Source organism: Protopterus annectens, chromosome 1.part1 (assembly GCF_019279795.1).
Source record: "Protopterus annectens isolate FY-2018-M chromosome 1.part1, PAN1.0, whole genome shotgun sequence".
NCBI lineage: Eukaryota > Metazoa > Chordata > Ceratodontiformes > Protopteridae > Protopterus > Protopterus annectens.
Window position 1 is genome coordinate 1,069,318,510 of NC_056726.1, and position 26,360 is coordinate 1,069,344,869.

The 26,360-nt window shown below is 39.4% G+C and overlaps 1 protein-coding gene across 1 annotated transcript in view; it reads left to right on the plus strand.

Moving 5' to 3' along the window:
• Positions 1-26,013, plus strand: part of LOC122813575 — a 411,992-nt gene extending 385,979 nt beyond the window's left edge. The window contains exon 8 of the mRNA XM_044085976.1: positions 25,892-26,013. Within this exon, the coding sequence (XP_043941911.1) occupies positions 25,892-25,995 (104 nt within the window). The 3' untranslated portion in view covers positions 25,996-26,013. The remainder of the gene's footprint in view (positions 1-25,891) is intronic.
• The last annotated feature ends 347 nt before the right edge of the window (positions 26,014-26,360 follow it).

A 26,360-nucleotide genomic window follows, 5' to 3' on the forward strand; every position in this document is an offset into this window, starting at 1 on the left:
TACTGCAAAGACTATTTAAAACAGATTTACTAACCTGCACATCAAGGAAACTGATGTCAGTGTTGGAACTATGGTAAGTGAACCTTAAAAAATCAGAAGTTGAATGCATCTGAACATCTTCTGTTATGGTAGGTTTACTTACACAGCTATTCTATGTTCATCATGTTGATCACCACTGCAGTAGCCTTAACTATATGGGTAGATGACCATAGCTTACTCTGTCTAGGAGAAGGAAGGATGAGGGTCTAGCAACCCTAGCGAAGCCTGTTCTAGACCTGGAGAAGGAATCTGATTTGTAGTGTTTTGTAAATATATATACATATATCCAAGTAACTGTTTCTAGAACCTTATAAAATCCAAGCCTTTCCAAAAAGCCATAGATGATGCTAAGGCTCTGGTTGTGTTTTTACCATGCATGGAATTGTCTTGATGTCATACGTATAATAAAAGGTAATAACATGAGATTATATTTGAAAATATTCTGCGTTAACACAGGTTGTCCTTTCTTCTCTCCATCATAAGAAATAAACAAATGATGAGAACTACTAAAATATTTAGTTCTGTCAAAATACTTTCTGAGCTGTCTGTGGACATCTATGGGATGGAGTATCCCTTTCTCCTTACTTTTAGGTTCTGGGTAGAAGACAGAGGGATGGACCACTTGGCTCAAAGTAAACAGGGGTACCACTTTAAGCATAAATAACGATTAGGTATTAAGCAAACCCCATCTTTGTGGAAAATGAGATAAGAATGATGCACCACTAGAGCTTTCAACTCAGATAGTCTTCTTTCAGAAGTCAGAGTAATCAGCAATATTATATCCCATGTTAAGAAACTCAAGCCAGCCTCCTGAACTGGTTCAAATGGAGCAAGACTTAATGTTTCCAAGACATAATTAAGATACAATGGAGCAAGACCTAATACTTCCAAGACACAATTAAGATCCAAAGGAGGCACCACCTGTTATCTTGGAAGCTTGACGTGCAACATCCCTTTTCAAATAATATCACATAAGATTACATTGGAAGGGGGTCCATGAGCAGATGTGCTAAAATAGCACTGAATGTATCTTAATGGAGGAGTAAGGCATGCCACTGCACAGTAACTCACACAAATAATGTAAAATCTGAGAAACACTAGCCTTAAAAAGATCACGGTTCTTGTCTTGGCACCAAGGACAACATCTTTTCCATTTACTAATATATAATTTTCCTAGTACTAGATTTCCTTTTTCTTTTTAATATCTGCTATGAAACCTCAGAAATACTTAAATGTATTAAGACTCTATCAGCCAGGCATTAGTTTTAGTTGTTTGGGGTTTGGATGTATCAAACACCCCTTTCTTCTGTGAAGAAGTTCAATATGTGTAGAAGTTTGCAGTAGTTGCCCATGGCCATTCCAGCAGAAGGGAAAACGAGTGTTTCTTGGGACACAAGGGAGTCACCACAATGATATTTAGAGAGTCCTTCTGAATCTTCACAATCAGCATGGATATTAGTGCAAAAATTGGAAAAGCATACATGACTATTACTGTAAGGGAAAAGAAAAGGATCTTGTTTTCCGGGCCTTCCTGCATGGAGCCCTGGAGAAGAATTTTGCTAACTGATTGCTGCGACTGCAGGCAAAAAGCTATACTTGAGGTGTTCTTCATAGCTGGATTAATTCCTGAGAGACTGCTTGATTTATTTTTCATTCATGAGAGTCTGTCCAGCTCCTGCTCAGCTTCTGTGACACAAAAAGTTGCTCTGACAGAAAGAAGATGACTGTAGATTGAGATTGTGATGAAAAATGATAACCTGGGCTACCATAACTTGTCTGCCAAGAGGCTAAGCTCTGCACTCTCCTGTTTGTTTATCTGCCACATCACTGTGGTATTGATTATAAGCACTTGTAATGGTCCAGGGGACCAATGATTATTGACAGTCTTCAGAGCATTTGAGTGCCAGCACGTCTTTTACATTTATGTGTTTTTGTCTATCTTTTCTGTTCCAAAGACAGCGCACTTTCATCTCAATAGATGGTGTTACCCAAACAAAAACTGATGAGTCTGTTGTTACTCACTGTACTGGAAGTGAAAGAGAAAATGGAAGACCTTCATTCAGATAAAGTTTGTTGTTCCATCAAAGTATTGCCCTTATCGGAAATCTTAAAACTGGAATATAGAATTCTAGGGAATGTTGATATTCCAACCATACTGATTTTGGTACCATTTTTACCATGTGGAATCTTGCTAGAGGAATCATAAAGATGGTGGATGCCATGTATTATGGAATCCTGAGAAATTCCCTTGCAGAGGCCTTGGTTTGAGCTGAAAAACTCAGGAACAGATCCAAATGCAGACCTACATTTTCCTGTGGAAGAAAGGCCCTTTGAGTGGAGATATCTAGGAGACATTCCAGGAAAATAATCATGTGCGAAAGAGTTAAACAAGAACTTTAGATGTTCTCCTGGAACTCACTCTGTGCAGGAGATGTCTCACCCAACCTGACACTTCAAAAAAGACTCTGTAAACATAAGCAATTTATCAAAATTAGAAAAAATATAACTAAATTGCATCATGTAATAGGTTATTACTCAGTAAGTACTTTTGGAGCAGAAGATAATTCATACAGCTGAAAGTGGGATCCAGAAACAGAAAACCTGCAGAAACTTCTGAGATGTGGAGAAATAGGAAAGTGATGTTAAGCATCTTTTACATCTTAGACCACCAAAAACTTAAAAGGAGAATGAGAGATGTGATGATGTCAGGAATTGCCAGCTACATCAGGAGAAGTCTCAAGGCAGTATGTTTCTTGGAACCTGACATAGAAGCATCCCTCCCTACTTCATCTTGTCTAGCTCTATTAAATAAGTAGGAACAGTAGTTCTCTAGATCAGTCAGGAAAATAATGTGAGAATAGTTAAGAATTTTTTTTTGTAATTGTGTGAATCTTACCAGCTGTGTTATTCTAGTATTTCCTTTGATTGAAACTCTGGTGTTTACTGTAAATGTATATTTTATATGTTCATGTTCTTTTATTTTTTATTATTAAATACATTTAATCTTTTCATTGTGGCTGGTCCTTTACATAATATTTTAATCTTTGAGAGTACTTATATATATCTGGGACACTGTGGCCACTCTTGAAGCCTGGTTGTTTGGTCAACATTACCATATGTATTAATATTAATTTCAGTCAGTATAATTGGGTACTCTTGCAAGAGTCTTAGGCAGCTGGCTTTGTAGTGTCTGGTGACAGTGTTGACTACCTTATAGTTTGGGCTGAAAGGGGCACAGTGGATAAATCTGAGCCAGCCTTTCCCAGGTGTGTGCGTTTGTGTGTGTGTGTGTGTGTGTGTGTGTGTGTGTGTGTGTGTGTGTGTGTGTGTGTGTGTGTGTGTGTGTGTGTGTGTGTGTGTGTATATGTGTGATTGTAAATCTCTGTGTAAAAATCAAATGTAACTGTGTGTGTGTGTGTGTGTGTGTGTGTGTGTGTGTGTGTGTGTGTGTGTGTGTGTGTGTGTATGCGCCAGCTACTTGGAGCAGGGCCACAAAGCACTGGTTTCACACAGAGGGTGCTGGAGGACTTAGCTTGGACACTCAGCTGAGAACTTAACCATATCACTGTGCTTGTGAGAAGCCTTACTGGGGGCGTGGAGAGAGATAGATATAAAGAAATCCAGACCTTGGGCTGACTGTGTTCCTTGTGTGCACTTAAGGGAAATTGTGCTTAATGCAGAGAGGTCTGCATCTGGAAATACTGAGTGTATCCATTTGTCTTCCAAGTGAACGTCACTTTTCACTGTCAGTGGTGAGGATTCAGGCTCCTTGATTACTGGCCCAGAGTGGGGACGTCATAAGAGGTAACATGTTTTGAGGAGATCTCATTTTGAACATGGGCACTTTGACAAACTGGTTTAAAAAGGAAAGGTCTAGAACTGGTCACCATGAAGCTTCTTCATTTGGCACCAGAAACATTCTTGCATAAAACCCTTCTCCTATCTGAGGAGGAGGGACAGTTTCTATCACCTCCTGAGGCCATAGATGCTTTATGACAGGTGTAAAAATAGAAACCGGACCTGGTAGATGAGATGAAATCCCTTGAAATGGAGGGCAATATTCCCACTGCCATCTGTGTCCATGATGAATCACTTTCAGAACCTATTAGTCTGAAACTGTCTGTTGTTAGTTAAAGAGGTTAATTTTTGGGAAGGATTAAGGGTTTGTCAGGTGGGGGGGGGATTCTGGAGATAGTCATTCAGACTTGTTAGATTGTCCTTTATTCTGGAGATCCTCCCTTCTTCTTGGAACCTCTCTGACATTGCATTTTAAAAATCTGCTTACCATAACTTGTTGTGTCTTCATTTTGCTTTCTAAAAAGATTGTACAGATAGCATTAAACACCTTGACAAATGTGGGGATGTAAGGCTTAAAAATGTATGAAAGGCCTGAAACAGCTTGTCTTTCTCATCATACGTTTTAAGGCCCTCTGCAAAATATGGTCCTAACAGTGCCTCTGTGTCTAAGGGAGAATTCAAAATAACAGCTTTAACTTCCTCAGGAACAGTTTAAATATGCAAACAAGCAAACCTTATCATAACATTTCCAATGTCAGCAGCCACGGAAGTGGCATTATCCAAATTATAAGCTCATTATAAAGAGCAGGTTGATGTGTTTTTTCTTTTATTTATCCTTTGCTGACAGGATCAGTGTATCTAGGCTAGTAGCTTCATTTCAGGGGAGACCCAAGGTGGTATTTATAATACTATGGGGAATTTGTATAGGGCATTTCTCCTACTTGTTTTGATAGGTGTTGTGGGATCTTTTACTTTCACTTGATCTACAACCAACTCAGATACATGGGGTCTCAGTTTAACATCTCATCCCTAAGTCAGCACACTCCTTATGATCCTTGACTATGTCAGCCATCTGGCAAGTTGGGTGGGAATCAAACCCACAGGCTTCTGCACCACAGATGAGCATGCTACCTATTGTACCACTGATACCTGAGACACAGAAGCACTATGCTTACACCAAGATATTTTTTTCTCAGATAACAGCAAAGACTGTCATAATATTTGTTCTCAAAAAAGGCAAACATAAGCTTTAATGTATGAAAATGACAACTGAGAATTCTAAAAATTAGTGTTGTAGAATTATACCTTTTCCCAAAATCTATCAAAAACTTTCCCATCCTTATTAGAAGTGGTGGGATTAGGATTAAACAGCTGTTTAGCAGCAGCTGGGTTAACCAGAGAAATCATTGCTGAGTCTGATCTGTAGTTAGAATATAAAAACTATAAGACTGAGGAACTTCATATAACCTGCTACTGTCTTGGGGCAAGTTAATGGAAATAACAAATACATCCTCCAGTGCTGGAAGAACAGGAGGAACTGATGTTGGTTCAGGAAATTCCAGTTGCAGTAAATCATAATATTTCTTAAAAACACTGGAATGTCATTGTTCCCACTGAAACAACTGATTCATTCTGGAAATTGTTTCAGAAGAAAGAGAATTCTTCAAAAGGACTGGCAGAAGTTAAACTTTCCTCAGTATCAGAAACCTTAAAAGTTCTACCTTCACAATCATAGTGTACAAGACAGTGGTGCAATCAGTACTACTGTATGGTATAGAAACCTCAGCTGTAAAGGCAGAGTAGATGAGGAAGCTAGAGGTGATGGAAATGAAGTGCTTAAGAAGGGCATTAGGATGCATACTGTGGGACAGGCAAAGAAATGAGGACATAAGAGCAGAAGCCAAAGTAGCTCCAATTGCAGAAAAGATCAAAGAGAACAGACTATGGCGGTTTGGACACATGCAGAAAAGGAACAAAAAATCTGTTGGAGAAGACTTGGGACAGGCAGGAAGAAGGTAAGAGGAAATAAAAGGACATCCAGCAAAGGGGTGGATGGATTGTTTGAGAGAAGATCTGCAACAGTCAGGCATGATTGTCAAATAATTTATTTTATTTTTATTTATTTTTTATTTATTTAACATTTGTTGACCGGGAATGTCCGACTAGGTTCCATAGAGCCTGTTTTCAGTGGAGGCCCGGGGAGAAATGCTCCAGATGCATGTCTTTGGAATGTGGGAGGAAACCGGAGTACCCGGAGGAAACCCACGCGAACACAGGGAGAACATGCAAACTCCACACAGAAGGCACCCTAGCCGAGAATCGAACCGGAGAACCTCTTGCTGTGAGGTGACAATGTTAACCACTGCACCACTGTGCCGCCCTTGGGATAAGGAGGGAGTGTGGCACTGAATGGAGAAAGATGGTGACAGTTAACATGAAACCCCAACCCCATGTAGAAAAATGGGAAAAAGGAGATCATGATGAATCATCAACAACAAACAATCCAAGCAATATTATAGATGCATCCTCATTTCAGACAGTCCCAAAACAAACTATTTCAAAACTATTAAAGAAGTTGAAACCCACTTCACTGGCAGCAGATAACTAAAACTAATATCCGTCTAAACTTACTAACCTCCCAGCTAACTTTTATATCACTGCCAGTAATACACTAGGATGTTCCCGGAGTCCCAAACAAAACTATTAGGTGTCATAATTGACAACATACTAAAATGTAATACACAAATTTCTAACACAATGAAAAAGGTATGGTAACAATGTATAGAAACAAAAAAGTCTTACCTCTCCTGTAATTGGAAATGCACCTGCATTCTCCCCACCTAGCCTACTTTTACTTCATTGCATCCTTGAATTTCTAAATACCTTGGCTCACTCGAAATGTTTGCTAATCCAACAATACTGCTACCAATGTATATATTGTAAATAGTTTTCTCTCTTTTTCTCTCTTCTCTTTGAAATGAACACATTACTGACTTCCTCAAGATTTATATGCTATGTAACAACTGTACAATTTACACCTCTAACTTGAAATGTATTTGTATTTTGTAAGTGTTTTTATTATACTTTGCTGTATCTTTAACTATACTATGTATTATGGAGCTTTTCTCCCCGGGCCTCCACTGAAAACAAGCTCCCCGAGGCTAGTGGACCTTCCTGGTCATCAAACTGAAATAAATAAATAAATAAAAATTCTTAACGGACGCTGCAAGAATAGCCATAGCTAAAATTCTGCTTCTCTCCTCATTCTTATATACATCTCCCATACTTACCACCCTCAAAAAGTCAGAACTAAGTAAATTAGAAGAATGTTACAATAAGACTGCCAAATTTGCAACAGATTCCACACATTCAACCCATCACTGTCAATGCCTAAAAAAAATCTGGTTTTGGTTGGAACTACCTCATGTTATGAACTATAACCAATTAATAATGGCTCATAAAATAATGCACAATCCTGACAACATACTGTCCCTAAAAAATCTTCTACAACCCTACTCTAACATTCATAATCTTCGATCATCTAACAAAGACTTACTCCAAGTAAACAAAGTATCCAATACAGCAGGCAACTCTCTTTACTCTAACTTTGTTGCCGAAAATTGGAATACCCTTCAACATAGTATTAGATCCATAAGCAATCTTAATAATTTCAAAATATCTCTCAAAAGACACATTTGAATCCTGGCTTGGCACATGTAACACTCCAGGTTAATTATTAACTTAGCATTACTTATACAATTTGACTGTACGTACTAACTCTGTTAACATACCCCTTCTAACAACACTACTTCTCTATAAGTAGTTACATTTCTAGCTGCAACTCTCATCATGGAAGTATTACTAACTATGCACTACTTTGGCTAAATGATTATCCCTACTTAATTTTCTAACTAATGTTATGTTCCTCCACATCAGTAAGTTCAACCATATTTGTTCTATCTGATACCATGTATATATTTTTGTTTTTACATTTTTATCCTGTAAGTGTGTTACACTCATTTTTTTGTCAAATTTGTCTATCATTTCTATTACTTGATGTGATAATTTTGTATGTAAGCTTTGGCTGGAGCTTTTCTCCCCGGGCCTCCGCTGAAAATGGGCACTGTCCCGGTTGGACCATCCCAGTAAACAAATGTAAAATAAATAAATAATTAATAATTTTGTGGTTCCAAATCTAGAACATCCTGAGAAAATGAAGAATCTCTTTTTCTTGTAACAGAACAACAGAAATGGAATCATCAAGCTACTGAACTACACAAATAAATAACTCTTGTCCAAAGTAAGAGAGACAGGAAAAACACATGAGCTTTTTGCTTCATTTTGACAGGAATATTTGAAGAAGCAGACCCACTTCTGACAAGCAAAAGCTCCTTAGGACAGGCATTCAGATCTAACCAGCCAGAAAGGTTCATCCTGCTCCTTCTTTCAGGACCAACAAGAATAGTTCTCCCTTATCTGCCAAGGACAGTTCAACATCCATGCAGAATGCTTCTAATCACACCTCCAGACTGGTAGCCCAAAATAACGCATCAGAGATACTTCAGGTGCAGCTAACATTGGATAATACAGCGATTCAGGTTGTAGCCTGCTATAGGTCCCCAACCATGTCCCAAGACTCGCACTCCACATTCCTAAGTACCCTGGAGAATATTAAGGTCCAACCTAACATTCTCTTACTAGGTGATTTCAGCTACCCCTCCATTAACTGGGAAAACTACTCATGTACCAATACACTTGCCCAACGTTTCCTAGAGTTCATTAATTCCAGTGCCCTGGAACAGCTCATTCTTACCCCCACTAGAAGTAGCAACATCCTTGACCTGGTCATTTCTAACATGGGCGAATGTTGCTCTTCACCAATAGTCAGCTCCTCCCTGGTTAGATCCGACCACAAACTAACTTGGAAATCCACACCTCTCCCACCCCCTCAGCAAAGGTAAAAACCATGAAAAACTTCTCCAAAGCTAACTTTGGGATCCTAAAAACAGAGGTGGCTAACTTCATGGCACCCATGCAAATGGTGAATAGTTGCGTGACTGCAGAATCATACACCAATGCACTGTACGAACACTTACACAAATGTATGGATCTCACCATACCCAATAGAACCAAAACACTCTCCTCCAAAAAAAGGAAGCCAATCTGGTGGTCCCCTGCCATAAACAAACTCTGCAACAGAAGGAGGAAACTGATGTGGAATAAGGTGAAGTCCCAAGACTGGAAAAACTCCCTTATCTGCTTCAACAAACTGTTGAGATCCCTCATCAAATCCTCTAAATCTAGGTATGAAAACAGAATTGCAGCAGAAAGTAAAGGCAACCACAAGGCCTTCTATAGTTATGTAAAGAATCCCCACGGCAATACCCAGATTTGCTCTGAACTACTGCATAATGGTACCTCCTATACCGAGCCAACAGATATTGCCAGTTTACTGGCCGACAGATTCAGTGCCAACTTTACCTCCCCTCTCCCCCCAAGGACCAATCACAATACCAGTAGACTGTCAGGCACTCAGTATTACTGTTGCACAGGTTAAACAGCACTATCCAAGGCCAAGAATACAGCTTCTATGGGAACTGACAATTTCCCTGGTTGTGTTCTACATGAACTACAGAGTGAACAGGGACCTCATCTGTGTGCTCTGTTCAATCACAGCCTCACCTCAGGCTTTGTCCCTGCCAAATGGTGCATTGCTACAGTTATCCCTCTCCACAAAGGAGAAGTGACTACAGACCCTGGGAACTATCACCCCATTAGCCTGACTAGTCTGAAATGCAAAGCTATGGAACACATCATCATGGACCTAATAAACAAGGATATAGGGAATCTCAAAACTCTGGATCCCACATGGTTTTGTGAAGGGTAGATCATGCCTGCTCAACTTGGTCGACTTCTTTGAGTCAGTCACCAGAGCTGTGAATGAAGGCAAGGTGTTTCATACAGCCTACCTTGATCTGGCCAAGGCTTTTGATACCATTCCCCACTCAGGAATCATAGGGAAAAACTCACTAAGCTTGGCATCAACCCCTATATCACTAGGTGGGTTGTAAATTGGCTCAGAGATAGAACCCACAGTGTGAAAGTTGCTGACTTCAAGTCAGACTGCTGATTACTCACGAGTGGAGTTCCACAGGGTTTTATTCCTGGGATTTCTCCTGTTTGGTATCTACTTCTCTGAAGTCTAGGCCAACATGAAGGGACTCTGGCTGACAAAGTTTGCAGACAATTGCAAGTTGGGAGCTATTATTAACTCCCGAAGTGATGTTGACATCCTACAGAATGGCCTCACTGAGACCAATGACAGGTGTTAGAACCATGGCCTTAAGCTCAATGCCAAAAATTGTGTCGTCCCCTTTGGGAAAAACCCGGTTTCCATGAATTACCACATTGATTGTAGTCCAGTGAACACAGATGGCATTATAAGAGAGCTGGGAACACAGGTTGACAGCAGCCTCTCTTTTGATCACCACATTGCCACTGTGGTCAGAAAGTCCTTCTATGTGCCACATCTCATGAATAAGGGTTTTGCATTCAGGAAGAAAGAAGTCATTGTCTCCCTCTACTCTTCCTTCATTAGGCCAATCATCTAGTATGATGCCCCATTTGGCATGTACCTCACTAGACACCTGCAACAACTGGAGAGGCCGCAAAAGTACCTCACAAAGAGGATCCTAGGCCTTAAATACTTGTCCTATATGGACAGACTCAAAAAAACTCCAACTATTCTCTGTCTCATATCACCTACGTAGGGGCAATATTTGCTTGACTTACAAAGCCATGTCTGACCCAGCTCTATTAGAAATGCTACATCTAAAGAAATCTCAATCCCTCCGCACCACATGCTTTAGAGACCTCAACCTCATTACCACAATTAACAGAACATGCTGGAGGGACAGGTTCATAACCCAGAGACTGCCCATGCTATGGAACAGACTTCCCATACATGTCAAGCAGAGCACCTCGCTGATCCTCTTCAAGAGACATCTTGATGAGTGGATGGGAAACAGAAAATTCACACCGGGGATAACACTAGTTGCTCTACTCAACAGAGGCACTGGGAACTAAAGTCAGGTAGCACTATGCCAGGGTAATCCTATGGCTAGGCTTGTAAAGGCCCCAGGGCCATTAGTCTAGTACACACCTATGAACTTATGAATCCCTGATTCACAGTGGTTGGTGGGACTACACCAGAAAAAAATGAATAGTCTAAGGAGCTGGAAATATACACAGCAGAGTCATCCATCTATACCCAAGTCATTTTAGTAGCCTTCTCACTAAACTATTAAAATGATTCTGAACAATAGCTACTTTAAATTTAATGGCCAATTCTACAAACAAACCACAGGAACTGCCGTGGGAGTGGTCATGGTCCCCAGGTTAGCTAATGCAATACTAGTTTTATGGGAAGATGAACATTTTTACAACTTGGAATTTCATAACCACATCAGTTTTAATTGATGATACTTTCATTATTTGGATTGGAAGTGTGGATAGACCTAAAGAATTCTAGAACAATATTGTTAATCCCACTAGTTTCTTTAAGTACACCTTTAACCACAGTAAAGAATAAAAGTAGATTTTCTGGATATAACCATTAAAAAATCAAAATAAAAAAAAAATAACACCAGGGTCAACATGCTGATTTTATATATATATATGTGTATATATATATATATATATATATATACATATATATATATATATATATATATATACATACACATATAAAACATTACAGGATATTCTCTGATTGTCATCTGAACTAGTCTTAGACACATGTCAGTCAGATGCCAGTGTAAGGCTAGGGCACTAGCCATAATCTAAGTCTATGCCTCAGTGCAGGGCTGTTATAGTAAGTAAAAGAGTGCATTTTGACAGTAGTTTCAGGACCTACTATAGAAAGCAGGACAGCATAAATTGGTGTTGATAATTGCTGACCTCAATGCACATATCAGGAAAGGCAGAGCAGGATATGAGAATTGCCTCGGTCCACATGAGTGGGACAACAGGAATAAAGAATGAGAGGCCATTCTAGACTTCTGTACAGACTTCAGTCTGGCAAATGTCGTGATTGTATTGTGTCCAACAAATGGTTCAGCAAGAGAGACAATCACAGGATCACATGCAGGAGTGGCCTTCATGCAATGCAGGCAGACTTCCTCCTAGTAAGGAAAGGGCAGTGGGGTAGAATCAGTAATTGCAAAGTCTCCCACAGTGAAACAGTCAGTCCACAGCATAAACCACTAGTTGCCACAATCAGCTGCAAATTGTTGTCAGAGAAAGCTCTAAGGTCAAGAAAAATTGCTGAATATCTGGAAGTTGACTGGAGAGAAAGCACAAGAGTTCAAGGAATTACTTAGGGTTCTAGTACCTCAGGAAGAAGAGGAAATAGGTGGAGTTGTAGACAAATGGCAATGCCTCAAAATAGCATGTGCAAGGACTATAAAAATATGCAACTGAGTCAGGTATTAAAGTGAGGTCCATAAGGAAAGCTGGAGGCAGAATACAGAAGTCCAGGAAGTAATCAAAACAAAGATTAAGTTGTTGACTGGCTAGCAAAGAGACTAACAGAAGAATTGCAGCCGGAAAAATCAAAGCATCAGATGCACTCTACCAACTTCTGGAAAGTGACTCAGTAAATGGCACAATGAAACTCTAACAGTTTGCAAAGCAAAGACAGAAAAATAAAGAAAAAAGACAGATACCCTTCATAAGGGATGTCATCAACAACCTCATTACCAGTCCACAGGACATCAAAGGTAGAAGGAAGGAGTATTTCCACCATCTTCTGAATGAAGAAAACCCCACAGAAACTGTACTACTGCAGACGCAGCCAACAATATAATAATAGAAGGAGTCCACCCAAGAAGAAGTAAGAACAGCACTAAGGAAAATGAGGTCATGGAAATCAGCAGGTTCATATGAGGTCACAGCAGATATGATCAAAGTGTTGGGTGAGAGAGGGAAGACATGGCTCATGAGGGTACTCTTAGCAGTATGGAGAGGGAGGCCTACCCCAGATGACTGGGAGAATATGCATGCTAGTGCCAGTGTACAAGAACAAAGGGAAAATCACAACGGCGGGCTTTACAGAAGTATCAAATCCCTGTCAAACTGCTTGAAACTTCTAGAAAGGGTGCTAGATAAATGAATACTCAGAGAAGTAGAAAGTACGTTTGGAGCTGAGCACTTCAGATTCAGAGCAGGATGCAGGACCACCAGCCCAATGTTTGCAGTGAGACAGATAATTGATAAGAAGCTAAATATGAGGAAGAATCTGACCTGGTGTTCCTAGACTTGGGGAAAGCATATGACAATGTCCTAAGAAAGCTAATTTGGGCTGTTCTGCAGTGGTGCAAAGTCCCAGAAACACTGGTAGAATTAGTGCAGGCTATGCAGAAATACTCAATAAAACAAGTCTAAACAGGGTTTGGACTCACAGAGTGGTTCATAGTGGGAACGAGTGTGAGACAGGCTTCAGCTCTGAGCCCGCTGCCATTCATAATGATGATGGACTACATTAACAAACAGGTTGGAGGGGACAATTCAGAAAATGTTGCTGTGTGCAGACATTGAGGCATTACAGGCACATGGGATGAAAATAAATAAAGATACGACAGTTGTAATGGCAGCAAATGGGGAAATCATAAGAAGATGAGAACTGAGACAGAAGGGGAAAAGTGCAACAGGTTAACAGCTTTAAGTATCCGGGAGGGGTGGTTGAGGACAGTGGAAGTCTGAATGAGGAGAGGGGCTGCAGCCAACACAGAGTATTAGGTGTAGTACATGACACAAGAATGCCAAAGAAGCTGAAAAGTAAGTTGTACAAAACAGTGGAATGATGAGTTCTACTGTATGGTGTAGAAGCCTTGAAAGTAAAGGCAGAGAAGTTGAAGAAGCTAGAGGTGATGGAAATGAAATGCCTGAGATGGGTGGTAGGATGCACATTATGGGACAACTGAGAAAACAAGGACCTCAGAGCAGAAGTGAAAGTAGATCCAATTAAAGAGAAAGAAAAAGAGAACAGATTATGGTTGTTCAGGCAGGTGAGTCTGCAAAAAAGTAGAATACAATATTGTAAAGAAGAAGATTTGTTACAGACAGAAAGCAAAAGGAAATGATGGCAAAAGCAATAGGAGATGACAGTAATCAACAAAGCGATGGATAGATTGTGTGAGAAAAGACCTGAAACAGTCAGGCATGACTTTCAAAGGTAGGAGAGTGGCACTGAATTGAGAAAGATTGCAATAGTTGACCGGATACCCCAACCACACAAAGAGTGTTGAAAATGTGAAAACACAGGGTTAAGGATGATAATGATGATGATGATTATGACAATGATGATAATGATGATTATGATGATGATGATTATGACAATGATGATAATGATGATTATGATGATGGTGATGATGATGATTATGATGTTGGTGATGATTATGATGATGGTGATTATGATGTGATGATGATGATTATGATGGTGATGATGATGATTATAATGATGGTGATTATGATGTTGGTGATGATGATTATGATGATGTGATGATGATGATTATAATGGTGATGATGAAGATTATGATGATGGTGATGATGTATCCCTCATCAAATCCTCTAAATCTAGGTATGAAAACAGAATTGCAGCAGAAAGTAAAGGCAACCACAAGGCCTTCTATAGTTATGTAAAGAATCCCCACGGCAATACCCAGATTTGCTCTGAACTACTGCATAATGGTACCTCCTATACCGAGCCAACAGATATTGCCAGTTTACTGGCCGACAGATTCAGTGCCAACTTTACCTCCCCTCTCCCCCCAAGGACCAATCACAATACCAGTAGATTGTCAGGCACTCAGTATTACTGCTGCACAGGTTAAACAGCACTATCCAAGGCCAAGAATACAGCTTCTATGGGAACTGACAATTTCCCTGGTTGTGTACTACATGAACTACAGAGTGAACAGGGACCTCATCTGTGTGCCCTGTTCAATCACAGTCTCACCTCAGGCTTTGTCCCTGCCAAATGGCGCATTGCTACAGTTATCCCTCTCCACAAAGGAGGAGTGACTACAGACCCTGGGAACTATCACCCCATTAGCCTGACTAGTCTGATATGCAAAGCTATGGAACACATCATCATGGACCTAATAAACAAGGATATAGGGAATCTCCAAACTCTGGATCCCACATGGTTTTGTGAAGGGTAGATCATGCCTGTTCAACATGGTCGACTTCTTTGAGTCAGTTACCAGAGCTATGAATGAAGGCAAGGTGTTTCATACAGCCTACCTTGATCTGGCCAAGGCTTTTGATACCATTCCCCACTCAGGAATCATAGGGAAATACTCACTAAGCTTGGCATCAACCCCTATATCACTAGGTGGGTTGTAAATTGGCTCACAGATAGAACCCACAGTGTGAAAGTAGCTGACTTCAAGTCAGACTGCTGATTTAGTCATGAGTGGAGTTCCACAGGGTTTTTTTCCTGGGATTTCTCCTGTTTGGTATCTACTTCTCTGAAGTCTAGGCCAACATGAAGGGACTCTGGCTGACAAAGTTTGCAGACAATTGCAAGTTGGGAGCTATTATTAACTCCCCAAGTGATGTTGACATCCTACAGAATGGCCTCACTGAGACCAATGACAGGTGTTAGAACCATGGCCTTAAGCTCAATGCCAGAAAATGTGTCGTCCCCTTTGGGAAAAACCTGGTTTCCATGAATTACCACATTGATTGTAGTCCAGTGAACACAGATGGCATTATAAGAAATCTGGGAACACAGGTTGACAGCAGCCTCTCTTTTGATCACCACATTGCCACTGTGGTCAGAAAGTCCTTCTATGTGCCACATCTCATTACTAAGGGTTTTGCATTCAGGAAGAAAGAAGTCATTGTCTCCCTCTACTCTTCCTTTATTAGGCCAATCATCTAGTATGATGCCCCATTTGGCATGTACCTCACTAGACACCTGCAACAACTGGAGAGGCCGCAAAAGTACCTCACAAAGAGGATCCTAGGCCTTAAATACTTGTCCAATAGGGACAGACTCAAAAAAACTCCAACTATTCTCTGTCTCATATCGCCTACGTAGAGGCAATATTTGCTTGACTTACAAAGCCATGTCTGACCCAGCTCTGTTAGAAATGCTACATCTAAAGAAATCTCAATCCCTCCACACCACACGCTTTAGAGACCTCAACCTCATTACCACAATTAACAGAACATGCTGGAGGGACAGGTTCATAACCCAGAGACTGCCCATGCACTGGAACAGACTTCCCATACATGTCAAGCAGAGCACCTCGCTGACCCTCTTCAAGAGAAATCTTGATGAGTGAATGGGAAACAGAAAATTCATCCCGGGGATAACACCAGTTGCTCTACTCAACAGAGGCACTGGGAACTAAGGTCGGGTGGCACTATGCCAGGGTAATCCTATGGCTAGGCTTGTAAAGGCCCCAGGGCCATTAACCTAGTGCACATCTATGCACCTATGAATCCCTGATCCACGGTGGTTGGTGGGACTACACCAGAAAAAAATGAACAGTCTAAGGAGCTGGAAATATACACAGCAGAGTCATCCATCTATACCCAAGTCATTTTAGTAGCCTTCTCACTAAACTATTAAAATGATTTTGAACAATAGCTACTTTAAATTTAATGACCAATTCTACAAACAAACCACAGGAACTGCCATGGGAGTGGTCATGATCCCCAAGTTAGCTAATGCAATACTAGTTTTATGGGAAGATGAACATTTTTACAACTTGGAATTTCATGACCACATCAGTTTTAATTGATGATACTTTCATTATTTGGATTGGCAGTGTGGATAGACCTAAAGAATTCTAGAATAATACTGTTAATCCCACTAGTTTCTTTAAGTACACCTTTAACCACAGTAAATAATAAAAGTAGATTTTCTGAATATAACCATTAAAAAATCAAAATAAAAAAAAAATAACACCAGGGTCAACATGCTGATTTTATATATATATATGTGTATATATATATATATATATATATATATATATATATATATATATATATATATATATATATATATACATATAAAACATTACAGGATATTCTCTGATTGTCATCTGAACTAGTCTTAGACACGTCAGTCAGACGCCAGTGTAAGGCTAGGGCACTAGCCATAATCTAAGTCTATGCCTCAGTGCAGGGCTGTTATAGTAAGTAAAAGAGTACATTTTGACTGTAGTTTCAGGACTTAATATAGAAAGCAGGTCAACATAAATTGGTGTTGATAATTGGTGACCTCAATGCACATATCAGGAAAGGCAGAGCAGGATATGAGAATTGCCTCAGTCCACATGAGTGGGACAACAGGAATAAAGAATGAGAGGCCATACTAGACTTCTGTACAGACTTCAGTCTGGCAAATGTCATGATTGTATTGTGTCCAACAAATGGTTCAGCAAGAGAGACAATCACAGGATCACATGCAGGAGTGGCCTTCATGCAATGCAGGCAGACTTCCTCCTAGTAAGGAAAAGGCACTGGGGTAGAATCAGTAATTGCAAAGTCACCCACAGTGAAACAGTTAGCCCACAGCATAAACCGCTAGTTGCCACAATCAGGTGCAAGTTGTTGTCAGAGAAAGCTCTAAGGTCAAGAGAAAATGCTGAATACCTGGAAGTTGACTGGAGAGAGAGCACAAGAGTTCAAGGAATTACTTAAGGTTCTAACACCTCAGGAAGAAGAGAAAATAGGTGGATTTGTAAACAAATGGCAATGCCTCAAAATAGCATGTGCTCGGACTATAGAAAATATGTAACTGAGTCAGGTATTGAAGTGAGGTCCATAAGGAAAGCTGGAGGTAGAATACAGAAGTCCAGAAAGTAATCAAAACAAAGAATAAGTTGTTGACTGGCTAGTAAAGAGACTAAGAGAAGAATTGCCATCACAAAAATCAAGGCATCAGAGGCACTCTATCAACTTCTGGAAAGTAACTCAGCACATGGCACAATGAAACTCTAACAGTTTGCAAAGCAAAGACAGAAAAATAAAGAAAAAAGTCAGACACCTTCATAAGGGATGTCATCACCAACCTGATCACCAGTCCACAGGACATCAAAGGCAGATAGAAGGAGTGTTTCCACCATCGTCTGAATGAAGAAAACCCCACAGAAACTGTACTACTGCAGACACAGCCTACAATATAATAAGAGAAGGAATCCACCCAAGAAGAAGTAAGAACAGCACTAAGGAAAATGAGGTCATGGAAAGCAGCAGGTTCATATGAGGTCACAGCAGATATGAGCAAAGTGTTGGGTGAGAGAGGGAAGACATGGCTCATGAGGGTACTCTTAGCAGTATGGAGAGGGAGGCCTACCCCAGATGACTGGGAGAATATGCATGCTAGTGCCAGTGTACAAGAACAAAGGGAAAATCACAACGGCGGGCTTTACAGAAGTATCAAATCCCTGTCAAACTGCTTGAAACTTCTAGAAAGGGTGCTAGATAAATGAATACTCAGAGAAGTAGAAAGTACGTTTGGAGCTGAGCACTTCAGATTCAGAGCAGGATGCAGGACCACCAGCCCAATGTTTGCAGTGAGACAGATAATTGATAAGAAGCTAAATATGAGGAAGAATCTGACCTGGTGTTTCTAGACTTGGGGAAAGCATATGGCAATGTCCTAAGAAAGCTAATTTGGGCTGTTCTGCAGTGGTGCAAAGTCCCAGAAACACTGGTAGAATAAGCGCAGGCTATGCAGAAGTACCCAATGAATCAAGTCTGAACAGGGATTGGACTCACAGATTGGTTCATAGTGAGAACGGGTGTGAGACAGGCTTCAGCTCTGAGCCTGCTGCCATCCATAGTGATGATGGACTATATTAACAAACAGGTTGGAGGGAACAATTCAAAAAATGTCTGTATGCAGACATTGAGGCATTACAGGCACATGCAATGAAAATGAGTAAAGATATGACAGTTGTAATGGCAGCAAATGGGGGAAATCATAAGAAGATGAGAACTGAGACAGAAGGGAAAACAGTGCAATGGGTTAAAGGCTTTAAGTATCCGGGAGGGGTGGTTCAGGACAGTGGAAGTCTCAATGAGGACATCAAAGCTAGAGTCAGAGGGGCTGCAGCCAACACAGAGTATTAGGTGTAGTACATGACACAAGAATGCCAAAGAAGCTGAAAAGTAAGTTGTACAAAACAGTGGAATGACCATTTCTACTGTATGGTGTAGAAACCTTGAAAGTAAAGGCAGAGAAGTGGAAGAAGCTAGAGGTGATGGAAATGAAATGCCTGAGATGGGTGGTAGGATGCACATTATGGGACAACTGAGAAAACGAGGACCTCAAGCAGAAGCGAAAGATCCAAAGAGAAAGTAAAAGAGAACATATTATGGTTGTTCAGGCAGGTGAGTCTGCAAAAAAGCAGAATACAATATTGTAAAGAAGAAGATTTGTTAAAGAAAGAAAGAAAGCAAAAGGAAATGATGGCAAAAGCAAGAAGAAATGACAGTAATCAACAAAGAGATGGATGGATTGTGTGAGAAAAGACCTGAAACAGTCAGGCATGACTTTCAAATGTAGGAGAGTGGCATTGAATCGAGAAAGATTGCAACAGTTGACCGGATACCCCAATCACACAAAGAGTGTAGAAAATGTGAAAAAACAGGGTTAAAGATGATAATGATTATAATGATTATGAAAATGATGATAATGGTGATTATGATGATGGTGATTATGATGATGGTGATGATGATGATTATGATGATGGTGATTATGATGATTATGATGTTGGTGATGATGATGATTATGATGATGGTGATTATGATGACGTGATGATTATGATTATGATGATGGTGATGATGATGATTATGATGATGGTGATTATGATGATATGATGATGATGATTATGATGATAATGATGATGATTATGATAATAATGATGATGATTATGATGTTGGTGATGATGATGATTATGATGATGGTGATTATGATGATGTGATGATGGTGATTATGATGATGTGATGATGATTTTTATTTTTATTTATTTATTTAACATCTGTTGACCGGGCTAGTCTAGCTGGATATATGTCCATTTTCAGTAGAGGCCCGGGGAGAAAAGCTCCAAAAGAACAAATAATTTAAACAAATTACAGTTACAAGGCATTTAGGTTCGTTAACAGATACATTATAGAGTAGATAAGCTAACAACACAGATAAAATACCACTTCCGTTATTTACAGGACTGAAAAGAAAATGTTTTTTTTTTTTTTTTTTTTTTTAAGAGTAGCAAGTAGGAAGAGGGAAAAATGATAGAATAGGTCTAGGTAAGGAGTGGAAGGAGACTAGTAAAGGAGGAGAATATAAAGAGGAAAAGGAGGGAGAAATAAAGTGCAGAAAGCTTTCAGAAGAGCAGGAAGCAGGTGGGAATCTATTAAGTGTAGCTGGGTGAAGTAGGCCCAACTTTCATGTAGAATGAGGTTTAAAAAATGAAAAGATAAAGGGTAGAATAACTAAGGAAGAGTCAGATGGTGAAGTAATGGGAGGACAGAGTATTTAGTCAGGGTTGCTGCAGGGACAGAGCCAGTGGTTTGGTAAAATGAAGGTTAAGTTTCTTTTTGAAAAGTGAAGTAGAGGAGATCTTAGTGAGTTCATCAGGAAGTAGTTTCCAGGTTTTCCCCACTGTATAGGAGAAAAGGGAGTCACCTGCTTTATTGTTGGATTTATGTATGGATACTAAAGGTTTTTAAGCTGAGCGAAGGTTAGAAAGATTTTTATAAGGACTGATAGGATTTGTAGGACCTGGTGTTTTATCAGGGAAATAAAGGATTTTTTGGGTGATAATTAGTTGCTGAATTAAGAACTGATTGTGCAGCTCAAGCCAACCAAGTTGTTTTAAATTTAGGTAGTGATGTGTTCTAAATGGGGCGCTGGTAGCAAATCTGACTATACTATTATAGGAGGTAGTCAATTTGGTCAGGTTAGTTTTTGAAAGATTAGTGAATATAGGTGAAGCATAGAAGAAAGTAGAGATAAGGTGGGTGCGGGCTATGGTAGTTCTGGCTGTGGTAGTGAGGAAGGGCTTGATTTTGTAGAGGGAGCCAAGCTTTTTGTTTATGGATTTAATAGTGGTGTTAATATGAGTGTCATAGTTAAGGCTATGGTCAATAGTAACCCCTAAGAGTTTGGCTGTTGTGTCAGGAGATATAACTGTGCCGTTTTTAGATATGATAGAGAATTGGATAGGAGTAGATTTTTATGTTGGAGTAAATAGTAGTAGTTTAGTCTTTTTGGGACTGAGGAGAAGACATTGCTGTAAAAACCAGTCTTCTACAAGCTCAAAGACATTTTGGGTGAGGCTTTGAAGTTCAGATAGGTTTGTGGCTGAGGAGACTAAAGTGGAATCATCAGCATATTGTATGGTTACAGTTTGGGGGATGCTAGAAGCCAGATCATTGATAAATATGGAGAATAAAAGTGGGCCTAAAATAGATCCTTGGGGTACACCAAGGGAGATAGGAAGAGGGGAGGATAGAGTGTTATCCCAGAGCACTGCCTGTTTCCGATTATCTAAGTAAGACTTGAACCACTGCAGTGCAAGAGTGTCAAGTGAGAGTGATTTCAGAAGATTCAAGAGAATATGATGATTTACCATGTCAAATGCTTTTGAGAGATCAATAAAGACAGCGGATGAGAGGATATTATTACGGTTTTTGTTGATGTGATCAGTAAATGAAAGAAGGGCAGTAGTAGTGCTATGGGAGGGACGAAAGCCATGCTGGGTGCAAGCTAGTAGTCCATTTTGAAGGAGGCGGTTAAGTAGTTGTTGGTGAATGCATTTTTCCATGATTTTGGCTAAAGGAGAAAGTAGGGCAATTGGACGGAAGTTAGAAAGTTCTGTTGAGTTTCCAGCCTTATGAAGGGGGATAATATGTGAGATTTTCCAGATAGAAGGGATAGCACTTTCTTTTATAGTTCTGTTAATTAGGATTGAGATAGGGTAGGCAATGGCTTTGGCTGCAATTTGGAGATACTGAGCAGGTAATAGGTCTGCAGAGGGGGTAGAGGGTTTGAGTTTTTGTAAGAGGGTACTGATGAGTGTTGTAGAGACAGGTTGGAATTGGAAAGTGGGTGGAGATGTAAAGGAAGAGAGGGGAAAATAAGTAGCAACTGGAGGTAGTGAGTTAGCAAATGATTGGATAGCTTCAGTAAAGAAGTTGTTGAAGGAGTCAGCAATCTGTAGGGGAGTGTTTTTGGTAATGCCAGTAGGGGTGGGTGTTTTAGAGGTGCCTGGATGTAGTAGAGTATTAATCCCTGACCAGAATTTCTTAGGGTTTCGGTGGTTGTTTTGCTGGAGCTGAAAGAATTTATTTTTTTTGTCTAGTCGTACAGATGCTTTAGTGGAGTTTCTAAGCTGTTTGAATTTGGTATGATCTGATGGGTCTTTAGAAGCATGCCATTTAGACCATAGTTTATTCCTCAGCAACATTTTTTGCTTAGTTTCTTTTGTAAGCCAAGGCACAATTTTGGTCATAGTTCTAAGGGTATGGGAAGGGGCATGGAGGTTAAGGATTTCAAGGAACTTAGAAATGAAATAGGCTTCTGCTTCGTCAAGTTGAAGGTATTTTAAGGGTGACCACTTACAAAGGCTAAGTTCATTTTGGAATCATTCAGGGTTAAAGTTTTTATTGGAACGAGTGGTAATGAAGGTTGGAGGTCTATGTATATAGGACTTATGTCGAAGTAAATATATCAAAGAGTGATCACTTATATCATCAGGGAGGATGCCTACTGTGCAGTTTGAGGGGAGAGTATTTATGAGGATCCAGTCAAGGATGGATTCTTTTTTGGATGGCTTATGGATGCGAGTGGGCGAGGAGACAATTTGAGAAAATGCATGTAGATTAATGTGGTTAGAAGGGTTATAGGAATTACAGGTATTCCAGTCAATGTTAAAGTCACCTAGGACAATGGCCTCTTGGGGATAGGTAGTAGACAGCCAGCTGAGGATATTTTCAAGGAGGTTGATGTTGTTACCTGGTGGAATATATGAGCAAAGAATATAGATGGATTTACTGGTATTTAATTGAAGTTTAGCAAAAAGAATTTCAGAGTTAGTACCTGAAGGAAGACAAGTGTTTAATGGTGTAAGTTGGAGGCTTGATTTATATAGTAAGGCTATGACCCCTCCCTTCTTGTTAGGATGATCAATTCTTAAAATACTATATTCTGGAGGGATGATATCGCAGTCCTGAACATGTGGTTTTGACAAGGTCTCTGTAAGACATAAAAGATCAAAGTTGTGTAACTTCAGTAGTGCATGAAGCTCGGTTATTTTATTGTTAATAGTACATATGTTTAAATGAGCTAATAAAAGGGAGTTAGGAGAGTGCATAGGGGTGCATTGGGATGTGGTAGAAGGGCAAGTTGTAGAGGTAGGAGAGTTGTTGGTAGGGCCAGGGCTGGGATGAATGTCACCATCCAAAAGGAGGTGCAGGTGAAATCTGTTGGTGTGAATTAGTTTTAATTTTGCTAAGGTTTGTGGTTTCTTCCCGTGGTAGTGTTTGTAGCAAATATGGGTAACTCTGTGATATTTTGGGAAGAAATAATTGGATGTAGATGTTATGTTTATGTGTTTTAGGGGAGGTGAAGGTGCAGGAAGCATTGTGTGCTTTGAGGACTGTTGGAAGTTGGAGCAGTCAATGTGTTCATAGGCAGTACATATATAAATAAGGAAAAGAGAAGGGAGAGTTGAAAATAGTAGTAGGGATATGAAATAAGGAGTAAAGGATGAGATTGGCATGGTGGTAAGGAGGTGGAGTATGGGAAGAAAGAGGAATAGGGAGGGGAAGAAAGAGAAGATGATGATTATGATGATGGTGATGATGATTATGATGATGGTGATTGTGATGATGATTCTGATGATAATGATGATGATTATGATAGTGATGATGATTATGATGGTGATGTTGATTATGATGATGATTATGATGATAGTGATGATGCTGATGATGATTATGATGATAATGAAGATGATGATGTGATGATGATGATGATGATGATTATGATGATGGTGATTATGATGATGTGATGGTGATGATTATGATGGTGGTGATGGTGTTGATGATTCTGATGATAATGATGATGATTATTATGTTGGTGATGATGATGGTGATTATGATGATGTGATGATGATGATTATGATGATGGTGATGATGATTATGATGATGGTGATGATGATGATGATTATGATGATGGTGATGATTATGATGATGGTGATGGTGATGATGATTCTGATGATAATGATGATTATGATGTTGGTGATGATTATGATGGTGATGATGATTATGATGGTGATGATGATTATGATGATGATGATGATTATGATGATAGTGATGATGCTGATGATGGTGATGGTGATGATGATTATGATGATAATGAAGATGATGATGTGATGATGATGATTATGATGATGGTGATTATGATGATGTGATGATGATTATGATGATGGTGATGATTATGATGATGGTGATGATTATGATGGTGATGATGATTATGATGATAATGATTATGATAGTGATGATGCTGATGATGGTGATGGTGATGATGATTTTGATGATAATGAAGATGATGATGTGATGATGATGATTATGATGATGGTGATTATGATGATGTGATGATGATTATGATGATGGTGATTATGATGATGTGATGATGCTGATTATGATGATGGTGATGATGATTATAATGATGGTGATTATGATGATGTGATGATGATGATGATTATGATGATGGTGATGATGATTATGATGTTGGTGATGATGATTATGATGGTGATGATGATTATGATGATGATGATTATGATGGTGATGATTATGATGGTGATGATGATGTGATGATGATGATTATGATGATGGTGATGATGATGATTATGATGATGGTGATGATGATTATGATGATGGTGATGGTGATGATGATTATGATAATGATGATGATATGATGATGATTATGATGGTGATGATGATTATGATGATGATGATTATGATGATAGCGATGATGTTGATGATGGTGATGGTGATGATGATTATGATGATAATGAAGATGATGATGTGATGATGATGATGATTATGATGATGGTAATGATGATGATGATGATATCCTCTGAAGTTCAGAGGCCGACATACAATTTTTTGTTTGAAATTGTTTAAGGAATATATAGCATGCAGAAAATAAACCACAGTATTCCGTATATATGGCTTCACAAAATGTCACATTTTTGAAATGATGCAAAATGGGACCATATAAGGTCTTTGAAAATGCATTTCCTGAACTGGAATGAAGTGATACTGTATCAGAAAAATAGAATAAATGCAAAAAAAAAAAAAACAGTGCAATACAGTCTTATTAACTGAAAATTTCTTTTGCTTAAAACACAGGCACACACACACAGACACACACACACACACGCACGCACACACGCACGCACACACACACACACACACACACACACACACACACACACACACGCACACACGCACACACTCACTCACAATGGTGTGGCCGAAAGCTTTACTTTAGAGGGCAGGGGTTGCCACACCTTTAAGTTTCACTTTACACCACTAATTATAATGATCTCTAAGTAAACTGTAGTTTTGGGAAATATAAATCTTTTAATTATAATGAAAAGTAGTCTTTTTCACCTAAATAGTATTACTTTCTGAGCTATTTGTCTTCCTGGAATGGTGTTTGGTAATGCTAGTTTGTGTAGTGCCGTTTTAACACTGCTGTGTACTGCCTTATGAATGATGGCACCAAATATGTTTTTTTGTTTGTTTGTTGTAAGGAAAAAGAATTGGGACAGTCCAAGATGTAGTTCCCTTCTCCTTGCTAAATGTTTTGTTTTCAAAACATAAGTGTATCCTATGCTGACAAATAAACAGAGATTACATGTGCACAGATCATAAATGTCTAATTTTATACTATAGTTATCTGTGTTTGAAAGCCAGGAGCATATAACATTTATAACTATATTTATGTTTTCTGTTTCAGGATATGACTACACTCTCTCAAACATCATCCGTCTCTGCCTCAGCCTAATTGTTCTCCTCTTGATGGTTATTTTTACAATTGAGTCAACATGTGAACAGAAATAAAATAGAACTTCTGAATATCTGCCATTATGAAATGGTCCTGTATCAGTGCTGTTTTTAAATCAGTATATATTCTTTTTCTCAGAACAACTGCAAAATAGCTTTCATTGTGTAACTGATTCATGTATATTCAGTGCTTGCAAAAGTAACAGAGAGTTTGTGCATCCGTGCTGTTATTGTCAATTATTGTGCATTATTCTTTTGTCATATTGCAGTGCTGGGTGACAAAACTTTTCCCATAAACAGAACCTTCACAGCTCTCTATCTGCCTGAAGACAAGGAACAATGCGAAAAAAAAATCCTGTGCACCTCTCACATCAAATGTACAGCAGGGAGTTGTGACTTACATCTTCTTTTACTAGGTTCCT